General features: G+C 44.5%; 1 protein-coding gene across 50 annotated transcripts in view; it reads right to left on the reverse strand.

The window, feature by feature from the left end:
* LOC147708230 (uncharacterized) overlaps positions 1–24,026 on the reverse strand; it is a 2,035,583-nt gene that overhangs the window by 1,032,910 nt on the left and 978,647 nt on the right. For 47 of the 50 annotated variants that reach the window (XM_086926979.1, XM_086926974.1, XM_086926953.1 and 44 more), the window contains 2 exons: positions 9,526–9,579; positions 5,779–5,805 (listed from right to left, as the gene is read on the reverse strand). In XM_086926979.1, the coding sequence (XP_086783105.1) occupies positions 5,779–5,805; positions 9,526–9,579 (81 nt within the window). The remainder of the gene's footprint in view (positions 1–5,778; positions 5,806–9,525; positions 9,580–24,026) is intronic. The other 3 variants (XM_086926971.1, XM_086926966.1, XM_086926948.1) reach the window with 1 other exon arrangement.

Consider the following 24,026-nt stretch of genomic DNA (forward strand, 5'->3'; position numbering starts at 1 on the left):
TGAGATGTAGGGTATTTCTACATTGTTCAATGGAGGCACGGCAACCTCGGCCCCGTGCATGATTCTCCCCAATGACTCAGTTGAGTCGTCAACCATGAGGGAGGGGAGTGAGGGTGGGCGGGTTGGACACGGGATTGGCAAGGCCGGGTTGGGGATGGTCCGCTGTAGGTGGGGGGTGGTCGGTTGGAGGACTGTTTCCTGATTGAAGATGGGCTAGGGAGTTTATTGAAGTTTTTTGGTCTTTGCACAACCCCATATGAGTCACCGGAAGAACATCTGATGCATGCACTATATATGTATGGTTATCATGACCTCCACTCCTGTACTGACTGATATTGCTCCCCAAACTTCGCTCCGAGCTCTCACATGGAATGTGCGTGGCCTTAATGACCATCGTAAGCTTAGAAAGGTATTGAACTACTTACAGCGACATAGAGTGGACCTTGCTCTCTTACAGGAGACGCACCTACCACTCACGAGTAGAATGTTGCTTAGTAGGGGCTGGGCGGGCAATATAGCTGCTGTGGGCTTTACAACCCATTCCAGAGGAGTGCTGACCTGGGTTAACCCTAGATCGAAACTCACCCAGACACTTTTGACTGCAGATCCGGAGGGACGATTCATTTTGTCTCGCTGTGCCGGGATGGGACTGGATTTGGTGATAATAAACGTGTATGGTCCGAACTATGATTCAAGGAGTTTTTTCACAAGGTGGTAAAGGTAGCACGCACTTACCCAGCGGCGTGTCTTCTGTGGGGGGGAGATCTGAATCTGGTATTAGACCCAGCGCTAGATAGGTCTGCAGGCCCATTGCGCAGGCCCTCGGCGGCAGCACAGACGATACAACAGGCGATCACCATACTAGATTTGGAAGACGTATGGAGAAGTAGGAACCGGGAACAAGGGGGATACACACATTACTCTGCTTTCCATGACATACACACTAGAATAGATTATTGGTTGGCCTCCTCCTCCATGATTGCCCAAATTAGCTCTTGTATGGTATTACCTAGGACGTTGTCCGATCACTCCCCTCTGTTGCTGGTGCTAGAAACCCCTCGGAAATCGATACCTCCATTTACCTGGCGCTTCCCACCTTATTCGCTACTGGACCCAGTGTTCAGGGGGGAGCTGGCGGAGGAGATAGACGTCTTTTTGAAGGCTAATATAGGATTTGTGGACAGCTTCCAGACGATATGGGAGGCCTTTAAAGTATTTATTTGCGGTGTGGCAATGTCTAAGCACTCTAGTGTGCTAAAATCCATTCGACAGCGACTAGCGATGCTGGAAAAACAGCTCGCTGCTCTTGAGCAAAGACAGCGATCCGCCCCATGTGACAAAGTGACCGAGGAGATTAGAAAAATGATCTCCGAATATCACGAGGAAGCAGATAGGGAGGTACAACACATGGGGAATTATGCCACAGCACGTGTGTATGGGGAGAGGGAGCGACCGTGCTCCCTATTAGCCAGATTAATCAAAGGGAATAGGGGGAAGTCCCTGATCTCGGAACTGCGAACCACGGACGGATGTAGTGTGACGGAAGAAGGAGAAACAGCTGAAGAATTTAGGAGATACTACTCTGATCTGTACTCCGCTATAGGTAGTGATCTCACTGTGGAGGCGAATGACTACCTGGATCACATTGACCTGCTGCAGCTGTCAAATACGCATAGGGAATTCTTAATGGCACCCAAAGAACAAGACAAAATAATAGAGGCATTAGCGAGCATGCGCTCTGGCTGCACACCGGGAGCTGATGGGCTTACGGTTTCCTTTTATAAAGCCTTCCACGATAAGCTGGTTCCACACTTAGCTAAGCTATTTGACGACATTTGTGTGGACGGAGCCATACCGCCCTCGTTGAGAGAGGCCCTAATAGTAACCATATTTAAGCCAGGGAAGGAGCCCAGTGAGTGCAGCTCATACAGGCCCCTCTCGTTGTTGAACGTGGATACCAAAATATACGCTAAAGTGTTGGCGACTCACCTTGCCCTCTTGGCATATGAGCTGGTCGGGCCGGAACAAGCTTGATTTATCCCCAGTAGAAACTTGACATACAGTATACGTACGGTATTGGGTACCATGCAACATGTGCGGCAGGACACTAAAGCGATTGCTGTCTTCCTGGACATGGAAAAGGCATTCGACTCAGTCGAGTGGCCAATCATGTCCTTGGTGCTGAGACGGTTTGGTCTGGGTGAGCCGTTCCTCCAAATGATAGGAGCCCTGTATCATAAGCCGACAGCGCGACTCCGCTTGGGGAATTTGGTCACTGACCCTATTCAAATTGGCAGAGGAACGAGACAGGGTTGCCCCCTCTCTCCACTGTTGTACGCTTTGGTAGCGGAACCGCTGGCCTCCGCTTTGCGAGAATACCATGGGCATGAGGGAGTCAGCTTTCCGTCTTACAAGATAGTTGTCTCGACTTACGCGGATGACACCTTGTTGTACGTCCACGAACCGGAACACAACCTGTCCTCCATGCTAAGAGAGGTTGTTCATTTCGGAGCTCTCTCTGGTTTGAGGGTTAATTGGTCGAAATTGGTTGCCTTCCCGCTTACCCCAATAACGAGTCAATTCGAAATGGAGTTCCCTCTGCAGTGGTGCAGTGATACAGTCCGGTACCTGGGAGTAAGGATACATACGGATCCGGAGACATTACTACGAGAAAACTACGGAGTAGCCTGCAGTAAACTACAAGTTGACATTGAGGCTTGGTGTAGACTACCCCTTTCACTCATGGGACGCATTGCCCTTATGAAAATGGTGGTTCTCCCAAGATTTCTCTTTTTATTTAGTGCCATCCCGATGGTGATGTCAAAAGCTTTCTTTCAGACTCTGACGCAGCTAATAGTTAAACTTGCCTGGGCGGGCAAACATCCCAGAGTGAAGTGGTCCCTACTGACACTCCCATGTAATATGGGTGGATTAGCGGCCCCGGATCTTGAGCTATATTACAGAGTGGCGCAGGCAGCACATCTCCATACTTGGATACATGGGGATGAACGCATCCCTCACCTTCGGATGGAACGGCTATTCGCGGAACCACTGTCTCTGCCAGCCACGATATGCCGGCAAACGGACCGCAGGACGGGCATATTGGACTCACTCTAGGCCACGAACCACGCTTGGCACTCTCTACTGCTGGCGCAGGGAGGAGATCTCATATACTCGCCGTCCATGCCCATAGAATGGGCCCTCTGGCTTTCGCCGCTCACAGAGCGCGGCGTAATTCAAGAATTGCATAGCTTGGGCATTTACACTATGGGTGACTTGTTCATGGACGGTAGGGCCAAAGAGTGGGACTAGATAGAGACAGATATAGCCCGCGCCTCGCTGCTGTAGAAGTTCCAGTACCACAGGGTGCGCTGCGCTTTACTGGAATTACTTGGCCCGGATCTGGTGGAGCCTCCGGAGGTTCCGGAACTAACGTATGTAATTAAAGCGGAGAGCCCCCGTAAGCTTGTAACTGTGCTGTATAAAACAGCAATGACACATAGGGAACAACAGTATATGAAAGCCAGAGCCGCCTGGCAACAGGACTTACAGACTACCGTCAACAACGACATGTGGAGATACTGCTGCTTGAGCACGAAGAAGATATTGGTAAATGGTAGACATAGATTGATGCATTTAAAATTTCTCCAGAGAGTTTATTATACCCCAGAGAGATTACATAGATATGGGCTCCGGAGCTCGGTGGAATGTGTACGTTGCCGAACACAGGTAGCGGACTTCTTACACCTGGCGTGGTTGTGCCCGGGGGTCAGTAAATACTGGTGTGGTGTCTATGCGGAATTAAACCAGATCCTGGGTACAGACTTGACCCCTGATCCGGCGCTGGCGCTAATGGGGTACTCCAAGCCTTTGCTGGTGGGTGTTAGGCGCCTAGCGGACATTTAAATGCTGATTGCCAGACGGGTACTGGCGATGTGCTGGATGAGAGGACCCCTGCCCATAGTGAAAAGATGGGCGCACAACATGATGTATTGTTGCACCCAATCGGAACATTATAGTGAGCTATTGCCACCAAGCAGTTGCCCGAAGAACTTCAGGGGCCTTTATAGGTCGCGTCTGCAGAGTGCAGAGGGTGAGACGGCGGAGGGGGAGGGGGCAGTAGAGGAGGGGGGAGTGCTCGAAGTAGCGCAGCCTCCCGAAGTAGAATAAGCCCCCAACTAGATAGAGTGATACTAGTTGATGCCCCTGGGAGGCGGAAGATGGTGGGGTTGGTACAGAGAATGAGGATTACCTTGCTCGGCAGCTTGGGCGGCGCCCGGGGATTCGGGGTGCGGGGTCTGACCTGGACCCCCCCCCCCTCGTGGCGTGGTGTTGGACGCGGAGTGAAGAGCCAAAAACATTATGGCGTTTGTTGGGCATCGGAGCAGTTTAGATTCAGATGTAGTATACTATGGAACTAAGTGGAGACAGATGTGCATGGGAGTGGGCGTGGCGGGTGTTCCTTTCGTCTTATTTGTTTGGGTGGGCCTAATTGGGATCAGGAGGGATGGGGTGGCGGGCTAGATATGGGGATCACACACTGTACTGAATTCAATAGGGCTCTGATGGAGCGGTGAAGTGGTTGTCTCCACCTAATGATCCCCCCTCTCTCTTTTTTGTTTTGGTAACACACGGTTGTACTATTTTGCCGCCGGACCCCTGGGTTGTCGGCTGAAAGGCTGTGTTATACGGGATAAGACTTGTTATTAATCCTGAACATTTGGAGTGGCCGGCCTCCGGGTTGTAGGCCTAGTGCTGTGTGTGACACGTATCATATTCAATAAAGGTCTTTGAAAATCAAAACAAAAAAAAGTAATTTGTTTTTCAACTGCAGGGCCAATGAGTGTGAAGTCCAGACAGTTAAAGCAGTGTCTCTAAGTCTATTTAAATTCAACGATTCCTAGATGTACTTAAAAACTAGTAAATTAAAGGCAGATGCTGACTAAGGTCCTTCGGTGGAGCCCATCATCTAGTTGTTTGGAGACAATAAGAAAATGCCTTACTATGTAGAGATAGGAGATGCTTAGGGGCTGATTACGAGTTTGGCAGTTCTCTTTCGGCACCGCCATCACTGCATCCTCAGGAGGACTGCCAAACCTGTGGTGCACCCAGCTGCCAGATTCAGAGTTGAATTGAGGTCAGGTGGGTGGTGCTGCAGCGGTCTCATGGAGGGGGCTGTGTTAGGCCCATAGAGGAGCCTGAACAGAAGACAGCCGCCAAGACAGCACATTCCTGTACAGTGCAGCATGCACCATGTTGTGCATGAAACACTGTGCAGGAATGGGGGTGCATTCCTGGGGGGCACAACATGTGCCCCCCTGAGTGCACCCCCAGGGCCAGGAGCAGTGAAGTGGGCAGTGGACAGGCAACCTGTAATATGCTTTGCTGCACCACCACTGCGTGATTCTGGATCCCGACAAAGGTGGCGATCCTGTGGCGGTCCAACCACTACACTAAAAATACTACGGGCAAATCCACAGTGGTTGCGGTGGTCAGTCTGCCTCCGTGAGCGGCTGTACTCGTAATGAGGCCTCTAGTCTGTATTCGAGTTGAAAGTGCAAGAATTGTTGTTTGTGGCCACTTCAAGGCCCCTACACCCACCCTAGAATTCACTAAAACGCACATTACTGTTCATAATGCAGAGGCTACAAAACCATTTGTATAGGACACATAGACATCAGTGCTCTCAACAGTCATGTCAAAGCATTATTTCATGCACAAAACGTATTAAGCGCTCAAAGCATGCATGCCATATGTACAGCTTTCCAATGAACATACTTGTTCCATTAACTGTCTTTGATTTAACTGTGGGAGACAAAAGGAGAATGATAACACTAATCAGTTAATATGAAGTATGTAATAGGTTCCCATCAATATTTTACAGTTGTAGCTAAGCAATATAAATATAAAATTACAGTTGAGAAAATGACTTGTACACAAAGACATAAGAGACAGGAACATCCTTCACCCAAGGAAACACTCTCTTTCCATTCCACCTGCATTTGAAGCGAGGGCGGCTGCTTATGAAAACTATATAATCATATTAAATCATATTAAATTGAATAATAAGCAGGCCTGATGCCTACAATTACATGGCAAGTATTGCTGCGATCTATAGCCACCCCTTCTCCTTAACGCAACAAACTATTAGCTCTTTAAAATCCAAAAAGCGAATTTTATTTACTCAACATTACTTAAAGCTGCTTCTTTTATGTGATAACTGACATAACTTCCTATGTGTTAACGTTTTTATGTTGACTTACTTCTAAGCCTACACTTTCCTTTACCTAGGAAAGAGACACAGGGGCCTTACATTTCATGAAAAGAATTGTAAATGCCATTTCCATTTTTATGTGTGACACCATTCTTTATATTTGTTGTTTTCATATAGCACTGAACCAGTAGGTTGCTTCAGAATGCCATTAAAAACATAACATCCTCAGTCCTGTCATTTGCTAAGCCTCCAGTTTTTAATATTTTCATGCAATGAGCTTGAAGAGTTTGAAATACAAATGAAAACAACTTAGAACTTGGGCCTATTTACAAGGAAATGGCACAGCAGGCATTGCTGCAGAATTTGCAGCACTGCACTCTGCCATTTCCAAAACTCATGAATGTGCTGTATTTACAACAATACAGTGCACCCCTGTGTTTTTTCCTAATACTGGCACTAAAAATAGCTGCCTGGCACCAACCCCGAAAGCTCTGCACCATATGCCTGCATTGCAGGGAATGATTGTTCATGTGCAGTAAGGTTCCCTTCCTGCGGATAAACAATCAATAATAGCGTTTTGATCTTTCTATGTGTGCTGCAGAATGCAGCACACATAGAGAAAGCAAAAACAAGGAGAAATAAAAGTATTCCTCTTCAGTGAACCATTCTAACGCTTGCTATTGCATGGCATCAGTTTTTGGCTCTGCCTCAGATTTACAAATCCTTGTAAATCCGGAAAAGTGCCAAAAAGCAATGGGTCTTGCAGCGGAACGTCCACAGCAACACCCAGTGCATGCCCCTTTCATGCAGGTACCTGCGTGAAAGGGTACTATTTTTACAAAGCGGGGTTAAGCCCCCAAAAAAATGACATAACACCACTTGGTTAATATGGTGCAGGGCATTGCGCCAACGTAACATCAGTAAAAGTGATGTTCCAGTGGCGCAATCCCCTTGTAATATGCTCCATAGCTTCTTAAAGCAGTCTCTTTAGCCCTTTACGTGTTTTTCATCATTCAATAGCAAGTATAGATATGGGGATGAGGATGTCTGCTCTCCTGTCTACTAGGGTATGTTTATGTAGAAGTATAAAGTCTGTTAGCATGGTAGAGAGACAAAATATCGAAATTAAAATATCGATATACAATAATAACGATGTTTTAATTTTGATGGTATAGAATATCGATGTGCAATAATATCGATATTAAGGTATGTATGTTTTAAGATCGAAATTGTGTTTAGTGTTATGTATTTTATTATGTTGTTTATATGTTTGTTAAATATGTTTTTAATGTATGTTTAGAAATTGTGTTTACATTTTGCGTTTTAGTATCAGAGCGGGTTGTGGGTTTATAGGGGAATAGGGTGGGAAGTAATTTAATTATAATTAATTAATTATTATTATTTTTTAAATATTTTTGATTAATAAATAATTATTAATTAATAATTAATTGGTTGTTAATTATTATTAACTAGTTAATTAAATAAATTAGAGGTAATGTAGTAATATTTATTATGTTTTGTTATTGTTAATTAATATTTAATTGGTAATTAATTATAATTAAGTGATTAAATGACAATTGCATTTTTTATGTGATTTATTTATGTGTAGTGGGTTGTGTGTCTATTGGGGAATAGGGTGTGACATTATTAAATTAAATTATTTGGTATTTATTGTTAATTAATTGTTATTTGATTAATTGGTAATTAGTTTTTTTAATTATTTCATAATATTAATTATAAATAATTTATTAATAAATATTGTTTATTCTTGTAAATATCTTGTTAATCAATCATTATTTGGTAATTAATTATTATTTGGTAATTAATATGTGTTAAATAGGTAATTAATAATTACATAAATGTAATAATATTAATTGTTATTAATTGATTAATTGATATTTATATTAATTGTGTTTTTTTGTATGTGTAGTGTGTTGTATGTTAAAGGGGGAGTAGTGTGGGAAGTAATTTTTACCCCCATGCTATCCAACGCTTTCCCTACTGTTGCACCCTCTGGAGTGGGAATAGTAATTTTTACCCCTACGCTATCCAACGCTTTCCCTACTGTTGCACCCTCTGGAGTGGGAATAGTAATTTTGACCCCTACGCTATCCAACGCTTTCCCTGCTGTTGCACCCTCTGGAGTGGAAATAGTTATTTTTACCCCTACGCTATCCAACGCTTTCCCTACTGTTGCACTCTCTGGACTGGGAATAGTAATTTTTACCCCTACGCTATCCAACGCTTTCCCTACTGTTGCACCCTCTGGAGTGTGAAAAGTAATTTTTACCCATACGCTATCCAATGCTTTCCCTACTGTTGCACCCTCTGGAGTGGGAATAGTAATTTTTACCCCTACGCTATCCAACGTTCTCCCTACTGTTGCACCCTTTGGAGTGTGAATAGTAATTTTTACCGCTACGCTATCCAACGCTTTCCCTACTGTTGCACCCTTTGGAGTGGGAATAGTAAGTTTTACCCCTACGCTATCCAACGCTTTCCCTACTGTTGCACTCTCTGGAGTGGGAATAGTAATTTTTATTGTGTCGATATTTTTGTATGTCTATATTCTGTCTGTTGATATTATGTCAAAGATTCTGTTAGCATCTCTCAATCTAGATTTATTGCTTATGGTCCTGGATGAAGGTGTAAAAAAAACATTTACCGACTCTTGAAATTAGATTGCAAATGGATATCGATCCCGAATTTGGAAGGGGTCTGTTGTGGGTGTCCATTTCAAACTGAAATCAGTTTGAGATGTAGCAATGTTTCGCAACCATAATCTGGTCACAAAACACTAACAAATTACTGATTTTATAGTTGGGGTGATAACTCATTTGCAAAAAGTGAACAAGTGCTTTGCATGGAAGCAAAAAATTGTTGAAGAGTAGGCAGTCATCCAGGAAGCCACTACCAAAACTTAAACAAAATTCTTATTTAAAAAATATGTTTTAAAGTTAGCATTTTTTTTAAAAAATGCTACCCTGTTTCCTTTAAAGTAAACAAGCTGCATTTAAAAAAAACAAAAAAAAACGTTTATTTAAAGGCTGTAACAGACTTGGTGGTCCGTTGACCATAGCAGACCACCATCCCTTTGATGGCCACCAATCAGAGTAGGTTGCAATTTATGATCTAACGCATGAATTTCAATGAGGCAGGCAAATTTGCGACCCACTCCCATTTCTTATTTTGTGAACTGACCTATTTGTAAATTGTAGCCAATATGGAGCAACGCCTTCTAACAAATGGCCAGTAGATGGCAATGTTTGATAAGTATTACAGATAAAGTTATTAGGTGTGAAGTTAATTACCTGACACAGTGACTTTTGTTGCTGCAACTTTCGCTGCCGGAGCTTTTACTGGTTCTAAAAATGAAGCAAAGTTAATGTATGGATGATGATGAGAGTCGAAGTTCAAACAGCTTACAAGTTGTACAATTTTAAGATTTAATTTTCATATGTGTGTGGGAACAAGATAGCCTCACACGTAACTTTGAAGGGCTACATTTTCATAGGTTTTTATTTTCATAAAATAGGCACATACTCAGTGGAACCAGTCTGGTTTGTGAGCCGTGGAATATGTAGCTCGAATGAATTACAAATCCAGGGTGAAATACATGTAATTGTTTCCAAACTTCAGAAATAAGATAAAAAATCTATCTTTCTATCTAAAACAAACTTAGGCTCAGATTTACTATTGATTACCATGTGCACTTATGCAAAGCTAAGCCTTTGCAGTGGGTGCAAAGCGTTCCGACCTCAGCACTACTCAACTTTCATGCATAAATGGGATTTTTGAGCTAAAATCTGGGCCCGTACTACACAGCCAGGGAACTCGACGCACTTTGTCACGTGAATGAAAAAATGAAGAAATGCACCATATTTCTTCTGCACACTTCTGCTCTCTCTTGCTCTAGTGAGTTTGAGGCAGCCTAGTGCCAACGTAGCCACTCTTCCGCCATGAATCAAAGGTGCCCGGGCTGTGGTCAGAGCAGTTTTTTGCGCAAGAAGAGATACCTTCCTGCACAAAAAGTATTCTTAGCTCCTCCTTATGTATAAGCTGAATTTAGTTTGCATCAGAATCCATGGGTGGATGCACAGGAATGCCTATGCGCACTTGGGACACCTCCCTTATGCAAATGTAACACAAGTCAGCATTATGTGCTGTGTTGTGTTGTGGTAATTAAAGCGGTTTAATTATAAAAGAACTAATGCTGGTGCTCTTGTCAGGAGGCAGCTTGCACCCACCCATTTCTCCTGCTGGTGCTGCCTAAAACAGAACCAACTGCTAACGTTGTGAAGAGGATGTGGGATAATGACCTGAGCCGCCAACTTCGGAGCTGGGTAACAAGTATTTGGCGGAGCGCAGGTTAACTCCAAAATTGTCAACGCTCTGCCCTGTCACTTTAGAAGGGCAGGGAAACGCCATATTTACAGTAATAAAGCACTTCCCTGCTTTTCTCCATATGCTGGCACTAAAGCGAGATGCTTAGCACCAATGCAGACACCCTGCACCATAGTGCAAGGGTGCCAGTGTTGAGGGAATGATTGTTTACGTGCAGGAAGGTGTCCCTTCCTGCACCTAAACAATAACAAATGGTGATTTATAACTTCTATGTGTGCTGCATTGTGCAGCACATATAGAAGTTGCAAATTGTCATGTTTTGTAATGAATGTTTATGTGCAGGAGGGTATCCCTTCCTGAACATAAACAATCATTCATGGCATTTTGCTATTTCTATGTGTGTTGCACAATGCAGTACACATAGAAACAGCAAATACGAGTAGAAATAAAGCATTTCTCCCCGTTTCACCATGTAAAGACCAGGTTTTCCCTTGTCTTAATTTTCGTGTTGAGTCCTATGTACGCCACCCTTATTATTAGAGGGCAGCATTAAAAACAGTGTGTGTTGCGGTGAAACACCCACCGCAACCCCTTTTGCCCACCCCTTTCATGCTAAGTATAGTGTAAAAGGGTGACTTATTTACAAGGCGGCCTTAAACTGACGCCTTGTAACTAAGGTGAAGCCACTATTGCCTGGGGAGATAGGGGCTTGTAAATATGCCCCTAAACCCCCCCTTGCCTACCATAAATTTATGTGTCCTTCACTGGTGCTCATGAAAACCGCTGAGGTTGATGATTAAATGCTGGTGCTGAGCACCAGAAACCACTGACTCAAATTAAACACCGGTTTTACTAAGCAATGTAAAGACAAGCAAATCAGACTTTGTGTGTCTTAGTAAACACCAAAATATACTTTGTGTCGAGCTGCTTCAAAAAAGTGACAGATCTCCGACATAAAAAGTTATTAAATCTTTGCCTAGATGTGAGAGTTGCACCAAATTTCTTTGAATCACATAGTGCCAAACCTAAAAATGTGGCAATATGGTTAAAAGGACTGTAAAATGTGCAGCACATACTCTTGCAAACCTGGCTCTGCATCAAATCCTGATCCTAAAGCCATCCTAATCCCAACTGAAGCCAGGCACTAACAATGAGCCAGTGAAATGATGTTTGCTACTATTCTTGAATAAGTATCTTCATAAGAAACTTTGAGCTGAAGACTCAGCCTAAAGCTCAAGGGCTTCATTTATGAGGACCATTGCGCTACCGTACGTTCGGAGGGCTGAGAGAGGACCCCTGGGGGACTTCGCAGGTGGTAGGTGTAGGGTCTGAGAGGAAAGGGGGAGTCTGACCCGCTGCGTTCTGACCGAGAGGAAGGAGCGGATCCAGTTGAGGGCCTTGTCTTGGATTCTTGCGTTGTGAAGTCTGCATATTAGGGTGTGGTGAGAGACAGTGTCGAACGCCCCTGAGAGGTCGAGGAGGATGAGGGCTGCTGTTTCTCCTTTGTCCAGTAAGGTACGGAAGTCATCTGTTGAAGCAAGGAGGGCAGTTTCCGTACTGTGTTTTTTTCTGATGCCGGATTGGAAGGAGTTGAGGATTGTGTGCTCTACGATGAATGTGGCAGGTTGGATTTCTAGATGACTTGGGAACGGGAGCAGGGAGATGGATCTGTAGTTTTTTAGGTCATCGGGGTCCACCGAGGGTTTCTTGAGGAGGGGGTTGCTCTCAGCGCGTTTCCAGTCGTCAGGGAACGAGGCGGTTGCCAGAGAGTGGTTGATGGTGTGGCAGGGCATGGGTGCGATGGTGTTGCTGGCTCTGTTGAAAATGTGTTGCTGCAAGGGGTCCGTGGGGGCCCCGGAGTGGATTGACTTCATCATTGTTAGTGTGTCTTCGGAGGTGAGGTCTGTCCAGTTGTTGATCGCTGGCTTCAGGGTGTCGCGGGTGGTTGGTGAGGGTTCAGTGTGTTGGTTGTCTTTGTCGAAGTTGTTGTAGATGCTCTTGATTTTGTGGTTGAAAAAGGTGCTGAGTTTGTCGCAGAGGTCTTGTGAGGGAGGGATGTTGGTGGACTCGCTGATGGGTTTGGCGAGCTCCTTTAAGAAGTTGAAGAGTTCTTTGCTGTTGTGTGTATGAGTGGAGATTCTGTCTTCAATCGCTTTTTTCCTAGTTTTTCTGATGAGTTGGTGGTGGGCGTTGGTGGCGGCTCTGAAGTTGTGGGCTTCTGTGGATTTGGTGTTCCTCCAGGCTGTTTTCGAGGCGGCGTCAAGTGCGTCTGGACTCTCGAAGTTCGGTGGTGAACCTCTAGGTATTGATGTTTTTCTTAAGGGAGGCTAGGGTGTTGGTGCTGTCAGAGATCTGTCTTTGCAGGGTTCAGGCTGCAGTGTTGGCGACGTTGTTTTCCGTGATGGTTGTGGTGGAGTTGCTGAGTGATGAGGTTAGCTGGTCGTCTGTGATTCTGGTCCAGTTTCTTCGTGGGAGCAGGTGCTGGTGTCTGTGGATGGTGGGTGTTCTGAAGGTGAAGTGGACGTATCGATTGTCTGTCCAAGGGAGTTCGGTGGTGTGGCTGAAGATGATGGAGTTTCCTTTTGTGAAGAGGGGGTTGAGGGTGTGTCCTGCTGAGTGCGTGGGTTCGTTCAGTGTTGTGGAGGTTATCCAGGAGGGATGTGGTGCTGGGGTTCAGTTGGTTGTCGAGGTGGAAGTTGAGGTCGCCCAATAGGGTGTAGTTGGTGGCCGCTATGGCATGCAGGGAGATGATATCCGTGATGGAGTTGGTGAAACATCCGCGGGGTCCAGGTGTCCCATCAGGTCCGTGGGCTCTTCGGGGAATGTGCTCAGGCAATTCCTCCTCCAGGGCGGGTGGGGTGGTCCTTCCTGGATATCTTGTATCCTTGGGGAATGGCGATGGTGATGTTCAGTCCCACGATGGTGTTGGTCCAGGTTTTGGTAAAAATTGCTACGTCTGGGGTAGTGCTGTTGAGGAGGTCCCAGATTTTGGTGGCGTGTTTGTAGAAGGATCGGCCATTGAGGAGTATGCATTGCATGGCCTTCGTTTCGGTTGTGTTCTTGCAGGCGGATTGCGCTGGGTCAGTGGTCTTGGCGGTGCTGCAGGTGTGCCGGCAGTGGTGACAGCTGAAGGGTCCGTGGGTGTCGGCTTGTGATGCTAGCTTGCAGTTGTTGTTGCGGCCTGGGTTGAGAGCTTGGAGTTCCACTGCGTCATAGCGTTGGCGGTGCAGAGATCCAGGGTTCCTGGTGCTGGTCGCAGTCGGGTCATGGACGGGCGCAGACAGGCTTGCCTTTGGCCACCCCGGCGGCACGGCAGTGCAGTGGCCGCCATTAAGTAGTGGTCGGGGAGGGCTGGACAGCTAGAAGACAGGAGCGGGGAGGGGAGCTGTATTTGGCTGGTCACACTGGTCGTGCTGAGGGGAGGGACCGCAAGGGACAGCAGCGGCGGGGGAAAACGGGCTAAAAAAGGCAAAAGGAAAAAGGTAAAAAGAGAGAGAAAAGTGCAAATAAGGCAGCAAAAGTGCAAGAAAGAGTGGAGGAAAGACACAGGAGAGTTAAAGGGGAAGATTGAGATGAGGGTAAAAAACAGGTGAAAACAGAGGAAAGACACAGGAGGAGAGTGAGGGGGAGCTTAAAATGAGGGGAAAACGACAGAAAAAGTGCAAGAAAGAGTGTAGGAAAGACACAGAGGAGACATGAGAGTGAAAGGGGGTGATTCAGATGAGGGTAAAAAAACAAGTGAAAAACAGAGGAAAGACACCGAAGGAGAGTGAAGGGGGGAACTTGAATTGAGGGGAAAACAACAGAAAATGGAGGAAAGACCCAGAAGGAGAGTGAAGTGATGGAAAAAACGGTTGAAAAGGAGAGAAAAAGCAGAGCAAGAGAATGGAGACAGAGTTCCACTGGACCACCAGGGATAAGGTGCAGGTGAAACCTACGGGTGGAGGAGGGCCTCGAACACCAACAATCGAGAGTGCAGCTGCTCGGGGGAAGGCCTCACTTAATGGTGGAGTTGCGAGGGAGGGAGAGAAATTTCAATGAAAATGAGTCAGTGGTCTTGCTCACCTGTCCCCGCAGTGGCCACCATTAAGTAGGGGTCAGGGAGGGCTGGACAGCTGGGAGGCGAGAGCGGGGAGGGGAGCTGGATTGGGCCAGTCGCACTGGTCGTGCAGGGGCTGAGGGGTCAGGGGGGCAGCAGCAGCGGGCACAAACTGGCTAAAAAAGGCAAAAGGAAAAAGTCAAAAAGAGAGCGAAAAGTGCAAACAAGCACAAGTGCAAGAAAGAGTGGAGGAATGACACAGAGGACACAGGAGAGTGAAAGGGGGAGATTGAGATGAGGGTAAAAAACGAGTGAAAAACGGAGGAAAGACACAGAAGGAGAGTGAGGGGGAGCTTGAAATTAGTTGAAAACGACAGAAAACGTGCAAGAAAGAGTGGAGGAAAGTCACAGAGGACACAGGAGAGTTTAAGGGGGTGATTGAGATGAGAGTAAAAAATAAGTGAAAAACTGAGGAAAGACACGTAAGGAGAGTGAAGGGGAGCTTGAAATGAGGGGAAAACAACAGAAAATGGAGGAAAGACCCAGAAGGAGAGTGAAGTGAGGGAAAAAAACGAATGAAAAAGGAGAGAAAAATCAGAGCAAGAGAATGGAGACAGAGGTCCACTGAATCACCATGGATGAGGCGCAGGTGAAACCTGCGGGTGGAGGAGGGCCTCGAACACCAACACTCAAGATTGCAGGGGCTCGGGGGAAGGCCTCACATAATGGTGGAGCTGCAAGGGAGGGAGAGCAATTTCACTGACGATGAGTCAGTGAAATTGCAGAAAGAGGCAAAATAAATGTCAGAAACGAGGAGCAAGACAAAAAAGGTCAGAAACGAGCAGCAAGACATAATAAAGGTCAGAAACTAGCAGAAAGAGGGAAAATGAAGGACAGAAGCAAGCAGCAAGAGGCAAGGTCAGAAACAAGCAGCAAGAAGCAAGGTCAGAAACAAGCAGCAAGAGGCAGAATAGAGGTCAGAAATGAGCAGACAGAGGCAAAATAAAGGTCAGAAACGAGCAGCAAGACACAAAATAAAGCAAAATAATTAGCAGAAAGAAGTAAAATAAAGGACAGAAACAAGCATCCAGAGGCAAGGTCAGAAATGAGCTGAAAAAGGCAGAATAAATTCTGAAATGAGCAAAAAGACACAAAATAGAGATCAGAAACAAGCAGCAAGAGGCAGAATAGAGGTTAGGCACAAGCAGGAAGAGGCAGAATAGCGGTCAGAAATGAGCAGAAAGAGGCAAAACTAAAGTTCAGAAATGAGCAGAAAGAGGGTAAATAAAGGACAGAAATAAAAGCCAGAGGCAAGGTCAGAAACGAGCTGAGAAAGGCAGAATAAAGGTCTGAAACGAACAGAAAGACACAAAATAGAGATCAGAAACAAGCAGCAAGAGGCAGAATAAAGGTTAGGCACAAGCAAGAAGAGGCAGAATAGAGGTCAGAAATGAGCAGAAAGAGGCAAAACTAAAGGTCAGAAATGAGCAGAAAGAGGGAAAATAAAGGACAGAAACAACAGCAAGAGACAAGGTCAGAAAGGAGCTGAAAAAGACAGAATGAAGGTCAGAAATGAGCCGAAGGACACAAAATGGAGATCAGAAATGAGCAGCAGGAGAATGAGGCAGAACAAAGATGAGAAATAAGGATAAAAAGGCAGAATAAAGGTTAGAAACGAAAAGAAAGAGGCAAAATAAAGGTCAGAAATGGGCAGAAAGAGGCAGAATAAAAGTCAGAAAGTATCAGGCGCTGTATCTTAGCTAATACAAGCAGACATATTATAAGCAACAAGCAACAAGATAATCAGCATAGTTACTATTCCATAAAATACAACAGGAGAAAGCATGTTAAAATGCTAAATGGAAATAGTCTAGATTACACCTAGATTTCATCCTCCCTTGCTAGTAGGTTATTTTATATCTACAGAAGGTCTCTTGGGTTTTCAAGGGCAGCCCCATACCTCTGGTCCTAGTAGAAATGGATCACATCATTTTCTACACCAGCTCTCTGCATGCAAATGTTCTCCAAAGTGTGTTTGCATGCCTGCACAGTGCATTATTAAACGCGCCAAAATCAGAGGTGGCCACAGCTGCATATATGTTATGTCTAGAACGTGGGCTCATCAGACCGAACAACAACCACTGTGTTGAAATAACCTTGAAGGCCTTGGCACTCACTGTTCAGACAAAGCTTATCTAGCAAAGCTGCTACTATAGGAAAACATAATATTCTCATGTGAAGCAAAACAGTCTGCTAGACTCTAAACATTTGTAATAATGTGTGCCGGGTGCAAAGGCAGCAGAAAGGAAAAATGGAGTTTAAACTTCTAATAAGCTCATGCTAACTTAACACAGTGTAAATGCAAGGCTCATCCCCATGACAGTAGTGTGGGTGATTAAACTTGCATATTCTTCCTTTTATTTCCTCCCATTCGATTTTTTAAAAACAGTTTTTATTTAATCAAACTTACACAGGAGGACATTCTCCAAAGAAGGGGGAATCATAATGTTCCATAATGTGACAATACAATTTTATGGGAAAATAGTTGTACATACAAAAGTCTTCTTACAAGGTGCGGTAGATGTGTGTCCCCCAGAAACCGATAGAGGTGCCGGGGGGTGAAGCAGCTGTGATTTGGTAGACCTATCTGCCCAACTGAAGCACTGCTCATGAACTGGGGAGGGGGATGTTGATTCAGGCTTACTTATAGGCAAGGCCAGACGTGGAACTCAAAGCATCTCTAGAAATTTTGATGGACAGCCCTCCCCATAGGGTGGGGGGAGAGGCAAGGGTACAGCTCTCCTGCTTTTGGTACTGGGGGTAATAATGAGTATCTGCTAAACAACCACCCCCCACCAGTGCAAAATCGGCCCCCCAGCATTCCAGCCTACTAAGGAAACGCCCGATGCCCGCTACGGCCAGTCTGGCCATGCTGGTAGGCTAGTCTGTAATGTGGGGCGGTACCAGTGTATCATTGGATTCAGGTTTTCATCCCATGCGGCAGGGGTGCAGCTGAATGGGTATGTGCTGGGCCATCTGTCAAGGCTGCGAGGGGGAAGAAGTGCATCCATATTGTGGAGGGAAGACAGGAGGTGAAAGGAGGAGATTGGGGTAGGAGAGGGAAAGCACAAGGTAGAAACATGGATATACAGTGGCGTGGGCTAATGGGGGTCCCCCTAGTCAAGTTCTGGGGATAGATTGTTGTTTTGTATAATTGGGTGAGCAGGATGTCTTATACCGCTGGGAGAGGACGTCTTTCAAGAATTCCAACCGCCTCCTAGTGGGATGTATGACGGTACAACGCAGTATAAAACCCCGCAGACCATCACAGCGCAGGTTTTACAACACAAGTCATTACCACGACTTGCGCTGTAGGGTGCTTGACTTAGGAATAGTAAGATTTACTATTCCAACACCAGCCTACGTACAGTAGGGAAGGTGCTGGAATAGTAAATCTACTATTCCTTAGCCTAGAGCGCCCTCCAGCGCAAGTCGTGGTAACAACTTACGTTGTGAAACCCGCGTTGTAATGGCACTGCGGCGTCATTACCGCGTTGTAAAGGATGTTCCCCTCATAGTGTAGTGCTTTCCCTTCAGCTTTTCCACACTTATGCAATTGCCCATGACACATTGTCACCAGTGGGGCCAAAGGTGCCCTCCACTGTAAGGTGAGAGTTCTCTTAGCCAGTAAAAGGGAAATGCTACAAAAGCACGTCCTCACTTGATCAAAAGTAAAAAGAGGTCGCCGATCATAGTCAATGACCGCTCCTGCCACCACCTCAGGTGTAAAATCAAATAAAAGCCAGAAAAACATGAGAGGCCCAGCAGGGGGAGTGGTGGGAAGTACCGGGAGTTGGGTGTGTGACAAGGTAAATCATGGCCATACATCTATGAGCCACTGAGGCCTGTAGGGACCAAGGGGATGTAGTGCGATTCTCTGGAGCAGAATGCATCTTATCTTGGTCAGTGCAAGGGAATCTTACCCATGGCAGGTCTATCGCAGGTTACGACCTGCTAGCCAACAGGTTGTCCATTGCATTTGTGCTGCCAAGCAGTAGTCTTCAAAATCTGGGGCTCCGAGTCTACCTTCACCAACTGGCAATTGCAGCTTTTTCAGCACTATTCAGTAGCGTCTGCTGCCCCAGATAAGGTCTCCAGGCACAGTGTCCGGCTCTTGAAAAAATCTTTGAGGGACCATCATATGAAGGTTTGCAAAACAGTATAAGAGCCAAGGTAAAATTCCCATTTTTGACAGAGTTATTTTCCCAGTGGTAGCCAGCGGAATATTTTTTCCAGAATTGTAATTGCGAGTTCAATTTGGACGGAGCTCTCTTTAGGTTGCCTTCCATTGAAATAATTCTAGAAGTGATAAAGGCGGACTCCAAGGTATAGGACTGTGGTCTCCCACCAGCTTAATGGGGTTCCCTCGAATTGGACTTTCAGTGGCACTGTATAGGGGTGCAGTGGATATACAGACAACTTAGCCCAATTGACCTGAAGGCCCTCCTGTTCATGCAAATACATGAAGCATGGTGTGTATGGGAGAGAGGTCCGTGCAGACATAGCAAAGGTACAGGATTAGGTCATCAGCATGTATGCATCTTATCATCTATGGAGGTTCCCCCAGTTTCAACCCAGTGAAACCCAAAAGTGAGGGGTTCTATTGCTAATGCAAATAGTGGGGGGCTAAGGGACATATTGCCTTGTTCCCCTATGCACCACAAAGCCAGGTGAGATGAGATGACCTAAGCAGATTTTGGAGATGGGATGGGTATACAACAGTTTCATATATGCCAATAGGCACTTGCCCACCCCTTTTTGGTGTAGTAATACCCCATGTAAGCGAGCCAAAATCTTTTTTCTAGGTCCAATATTAGGTAGCCTGAATGCTGGAATCACTTTGGGGCTTGGTCCTGTACTTGAAATAGACACCTGATGTTTTGGGACATGCTCCAGCCCAGGACAAAACCATGTTGGTCTGGAAGGATAAGCTTGCGGATGACCTGAGCCTACATGCTAACCAATACCTTCCACAACATCTTATAGTCTGCGCCTAGAATGGAAATTGGTCAATATGAGGAAAGGTTAGTGGGGTCCCTGTCAGGTTTTAGGACGAACACCAAAAAGGGAATTGTGTGGAGCTTAAGGCAACTCCCCGGTCACCAGAGCATCATTAAACATCTCTGCAAGTCGAGACTTGAGGCTGGTGATGAAGGTGCTGTAATATTCAATCTGCAGTCTGTCGAGGCCTAGGGTTTTGTTCCTCGTTAGGTCCTGAATGGCTTCTTTAATGTCCAAGATTACTGTTGTGAAGCATTTTAGAATTCAAGCGTAATTTACCGATTCATGCCCTTATATAGGTATAAATCACACTAGTTCCAAAACGCCACAACGATTTCTTGGAAAACTTGGCTTCAGCAGTCAGGGACATCCCCTTGCTTGAATATTGGTCTGTCCTAGAAATCATGGCGTTTTCAAAGAACTACCATTCCCTTGGGGTTCTTTGGTGATGTTATAATGTCCGACTTTACGTCAAACAAGGCAGCTTCAAGGTATAAATATGCCTACACTTGCCCTAGAAAACACACTGTGGTTCGGAGCAGCTCGACTATCTACTTGCCCGACGCAGCTCGCTACAGCAAGTGCCGAAGGAAGCCAACCCTCCAGCTGACGCATGGATCAAGAGGCTGCCTTTCTTTCACTGAGAATCCAGCTCCAGTATTTCCAAGCTCCCCTCGCGGGGTGTTGGGAAATCGAGTCCCGAGACAGAGATATCAGACCTCCTTCATTCTAAAACCAAGGACGGAGCTGATTAGAACCTAAGGGAAATCTTCGTTAGATTCTTGGCAAAGAAAAACTAAACCTATGCTACACCTCACTTACTTCTTCCGTAGTACTAGACTTACGTTAGGTACATCGGGGTAGGGGTATTTTAGAAGCACCAGTTGAGTACTGTTTAGCTTTGTTATTTATGTATGTATTTATCTATGGTCTAGGAACCATACAATGCTTTTACAGTATTATTTTATAATACTCTTCTTACTGTACGCATTATACTTTGCAACCAGTATTACGATTGTAGCAGTTCACTGTACTTGCTTGAGAAAGAAGACTGTTCAATAAAATCCTTTTGATTGAAAAAGCCAGTCTCTCTATTTCTCTGTACCTCTGATGAAACGAAGCATGCACGATTGACTGAGTAAAATATCTATCTATTGTTTCCACAACTCTGAAGATCAGTTTTATTCTTGGGGAAACAAAGTTGTCATGTTTATGCGGTTGTCAGACACTAATCCTTTCTTGTATATTCGAGAAAGTTTCTAGTAACCTCTGAGCTAGCTGGCACTCACAATTAAGTCTAATATATTCGATAGAGACCTAGTAGACATAAGTCCTATGTCAAATCTATCGGATATGTTATTCCAATGCACGGAGCCTATTGGGAATATAGGAACTACACTACATTACCACATCCAAACCTATCCTGACGGCATCAGGGATTCAAGGAATGGTGAGGCCCCACAAGAAGGCACCGCCTCATCTATTAATAAATAAATACATAGAGGAATTGTATCTAAGGAATGCTTGAAGGACATATTATTGCATGTGGAGGGTAGCTCTGGTGTGCGAGGTTACTTTAAGGATAGGGCAGGATCAGTCATCCTGTCTTATCAGCCAGGCAAAGAGGTGGGCCAATTTGTCACCATCACGATGTGCTGTAGTTACATATTCTTAAAGTTAAAGCATTGCAAGCACTCAGAAGGGTCACATAATGCATTTGGACTTCTGCCCTCAGAGGCGTTACATTCCATGGCTCTCTCCAGCTGCAGCAAGAGCTGTTCTACCTACTTAATCTCCTTGTCTAGTGCCCTGTGGACCGCCACAATCTCCTGAAAACAGAATCCTCTTCTAACCGCCTTGAAGGCATCCTACCTTATAAGGATTTTTAGTGATAGTCCAATGGGACTCCTGTAACAAGGGTTTAGATAGGATTCAAAAGGGAAAAGGGTATACGTGGTGGAGAATGTTTAGTTAGAATTTGCATTTTGTTCTGGACAACATTTTTGGATTGCCCAAACATTTTTAACTATTTTGTCTAGTACATCTTCATAATTCATCCTCATTTCAGACATCAGACAGCATGCAGGCCATCAGCCATTGAACCTTGTTTTTTAACAACTTTGATTTATTATCTGATTGGCAACTACCACTCCACATTTTTGTCTTGTTTTGGTTAATTTGACGGCCTGATACTAAGTCGAAGTCCATTATTATTGTTTGAAGGATTTCAAATGCTTTTCTGAAATGATCTGCGTACAGGTTTATACAAGGTTGACATTACCCAATCATAGGTCTGGTGATGATGTATTATTGCACCAATGTAGCCCTGGGTTCTATGTTTAATGTTAAAAGGGCCCGACCTAATGGGCATCCATGTCACGTGCCCCTTGTGATGTTAAAGTTTATTGTAATGTTGTTATCACGGGGAAGGGTTGGATAGTGGTTGAATTTCTGTGTGATATCCACTCTTAACAGTCATGGATATTGTAATTGAGCCATGATAAACATCTTCCCAGTGCCACTCAATATTGCTGCCATTGAAATCTTGTTTTGAATTTCACACACCTTTGTGATATTGATGGTGACAAAGTGAAAAAGGGCCTACCTGTACCTGAATGTGTTGTAGCTCCTAAATGTGGTTTGTGCTCCTCCAACACTCCCAGTGATTGTTCATCAACTTTGATGACTGACCTTAATGATATTGTGCAAAAATATATTTTACTCCTACATGTGATATCACAACACTGCATACTTTTTGCCAAGGGAAAGTCGGGTCTACGCCTGAATTGATTCCACCCTCCGGCTGCTGCTGCAACAAGGGTGATTTTGAACCAAAGCATGATTTTACACCTAAAAGGGTGATTTTGAACCTAGACATGATATATGCTCATACAAGTGTTTTCACAGACTTACCGTTGTTGCACCAATGAAACAAGCAATACCTGATTATTTTTTAGTTTCTTTAAATGTAATTTATTTTAAAGTTACATCAAGGTTGATTTTACACCTAACAGTGTTTGTGAACCTAAATTTGATTTATCTTCTAAACGTGTCTCCATAAGTATGTCAAAGGGTGATTTTTCACCTAAATATGTTTTTGTATCTAAAATATTTCCAAACTGCTATTGATAATGTATCAAGGGTGATTTTATATATAAATGTGACTTTGCCTATAAATATAAAACTACAGTCCTTCTTACTTTACCTCAGTGTTTTCCACTTAACTATGGCTTTGCACATAGAAATGTTTCTTGCGCCTAAGGTTTTTCAAATCGTGCTGATGATGCACCAATGATGGCTTTGTACCTTATGCCATAGCATTACACACCTTTGACACCTAGCCCTGATTTAGTAAGTGTTTGTGCTGCTCTCATTAAAGTATAAGAGACCCTTAGAGCCAAAGTTTTGTGAATCATTGCAAAGCAATGCTTACAGAAGTGTCTGAGCCACTTTTACGCACAAAACATAGTTTGCATGGAAAGTTAGCCCTCACACTGTTTTCAAACCCTTTCAGTTCATACCTCTGCTAACATATGCGAGGAAGTATATCTCGATGGGCCTCCAAAAAAAGGGTAGCTATTGGTGCTAATCTAGGTTAACTTAAATAGTCTTTATACTAACACCTACAAAAGCAGGAGCAAGAAATTAGTCAATCAGTACATTGTCAGATATTCCTACTTGGAGCACGTGCACTTTAACCAAAAGTTCACATTTCACATGTACATTTCACATGTCTGACTCATGTGCTACACATAGAAATTAGAAATGGACAGACTATGATAGACAATGCATGTTAGAATCACAACATGAACTTTGTGATATTTGTTGGACTATTGGGAGCGATGCTGACCCACCTCACTCTAAAAAACGGTTAGGGGCTGATTGCCAACACTTACTATCACATCCTACACAGGAGGTTTGGGGAAATAGGCACTGCTGCAGGAAGTAAGCTTCTTGCGTGGACACTACTAATCTATTGCTGGAATGGTTACAGGTTTGGTTGGTACTTTGCAAGTATTCGGAATGCATAAAGAGAAATAGAAAATACAACTCTGAGTTAATGGTATACCATCAATTTTTCACTCTTTACTTTTTTAGTCTGATCTACCCCAGGTGCTGGCTATGTGTTTAAGGCTGTGTTTATGTGCCTCTTCATAAATGGAATTTCTCCACCTGTAAGGCATTATGATATAGTAATAAGACTATTGCTCACAACAACATTTTTAACCATCAATTGTCTGTATCTTTTAGTGCAGCAAATTTTGTGCAATAAGAAGTTCCCAACTCAAATTTTCCATTAACTCCACAAAAAAGTCTTCATTAAATTGGAAGTATGTCCCAAGTGCTTGTTTCAACACTTGAGGATAA

Source organism: Lissotriton vulgaris, chromosome 6 (assembly GCF_964263255.1).
Source record: "Lissotriton vulgaris chromosome 6, aLisVul1.2, whole genome shotgun sequence".
NCBI lineage: Eukaryota > Metazoa > Chordata > Amphibia > Caudata > Salamandridae > Lissotriton > Lissotriton vulgaris.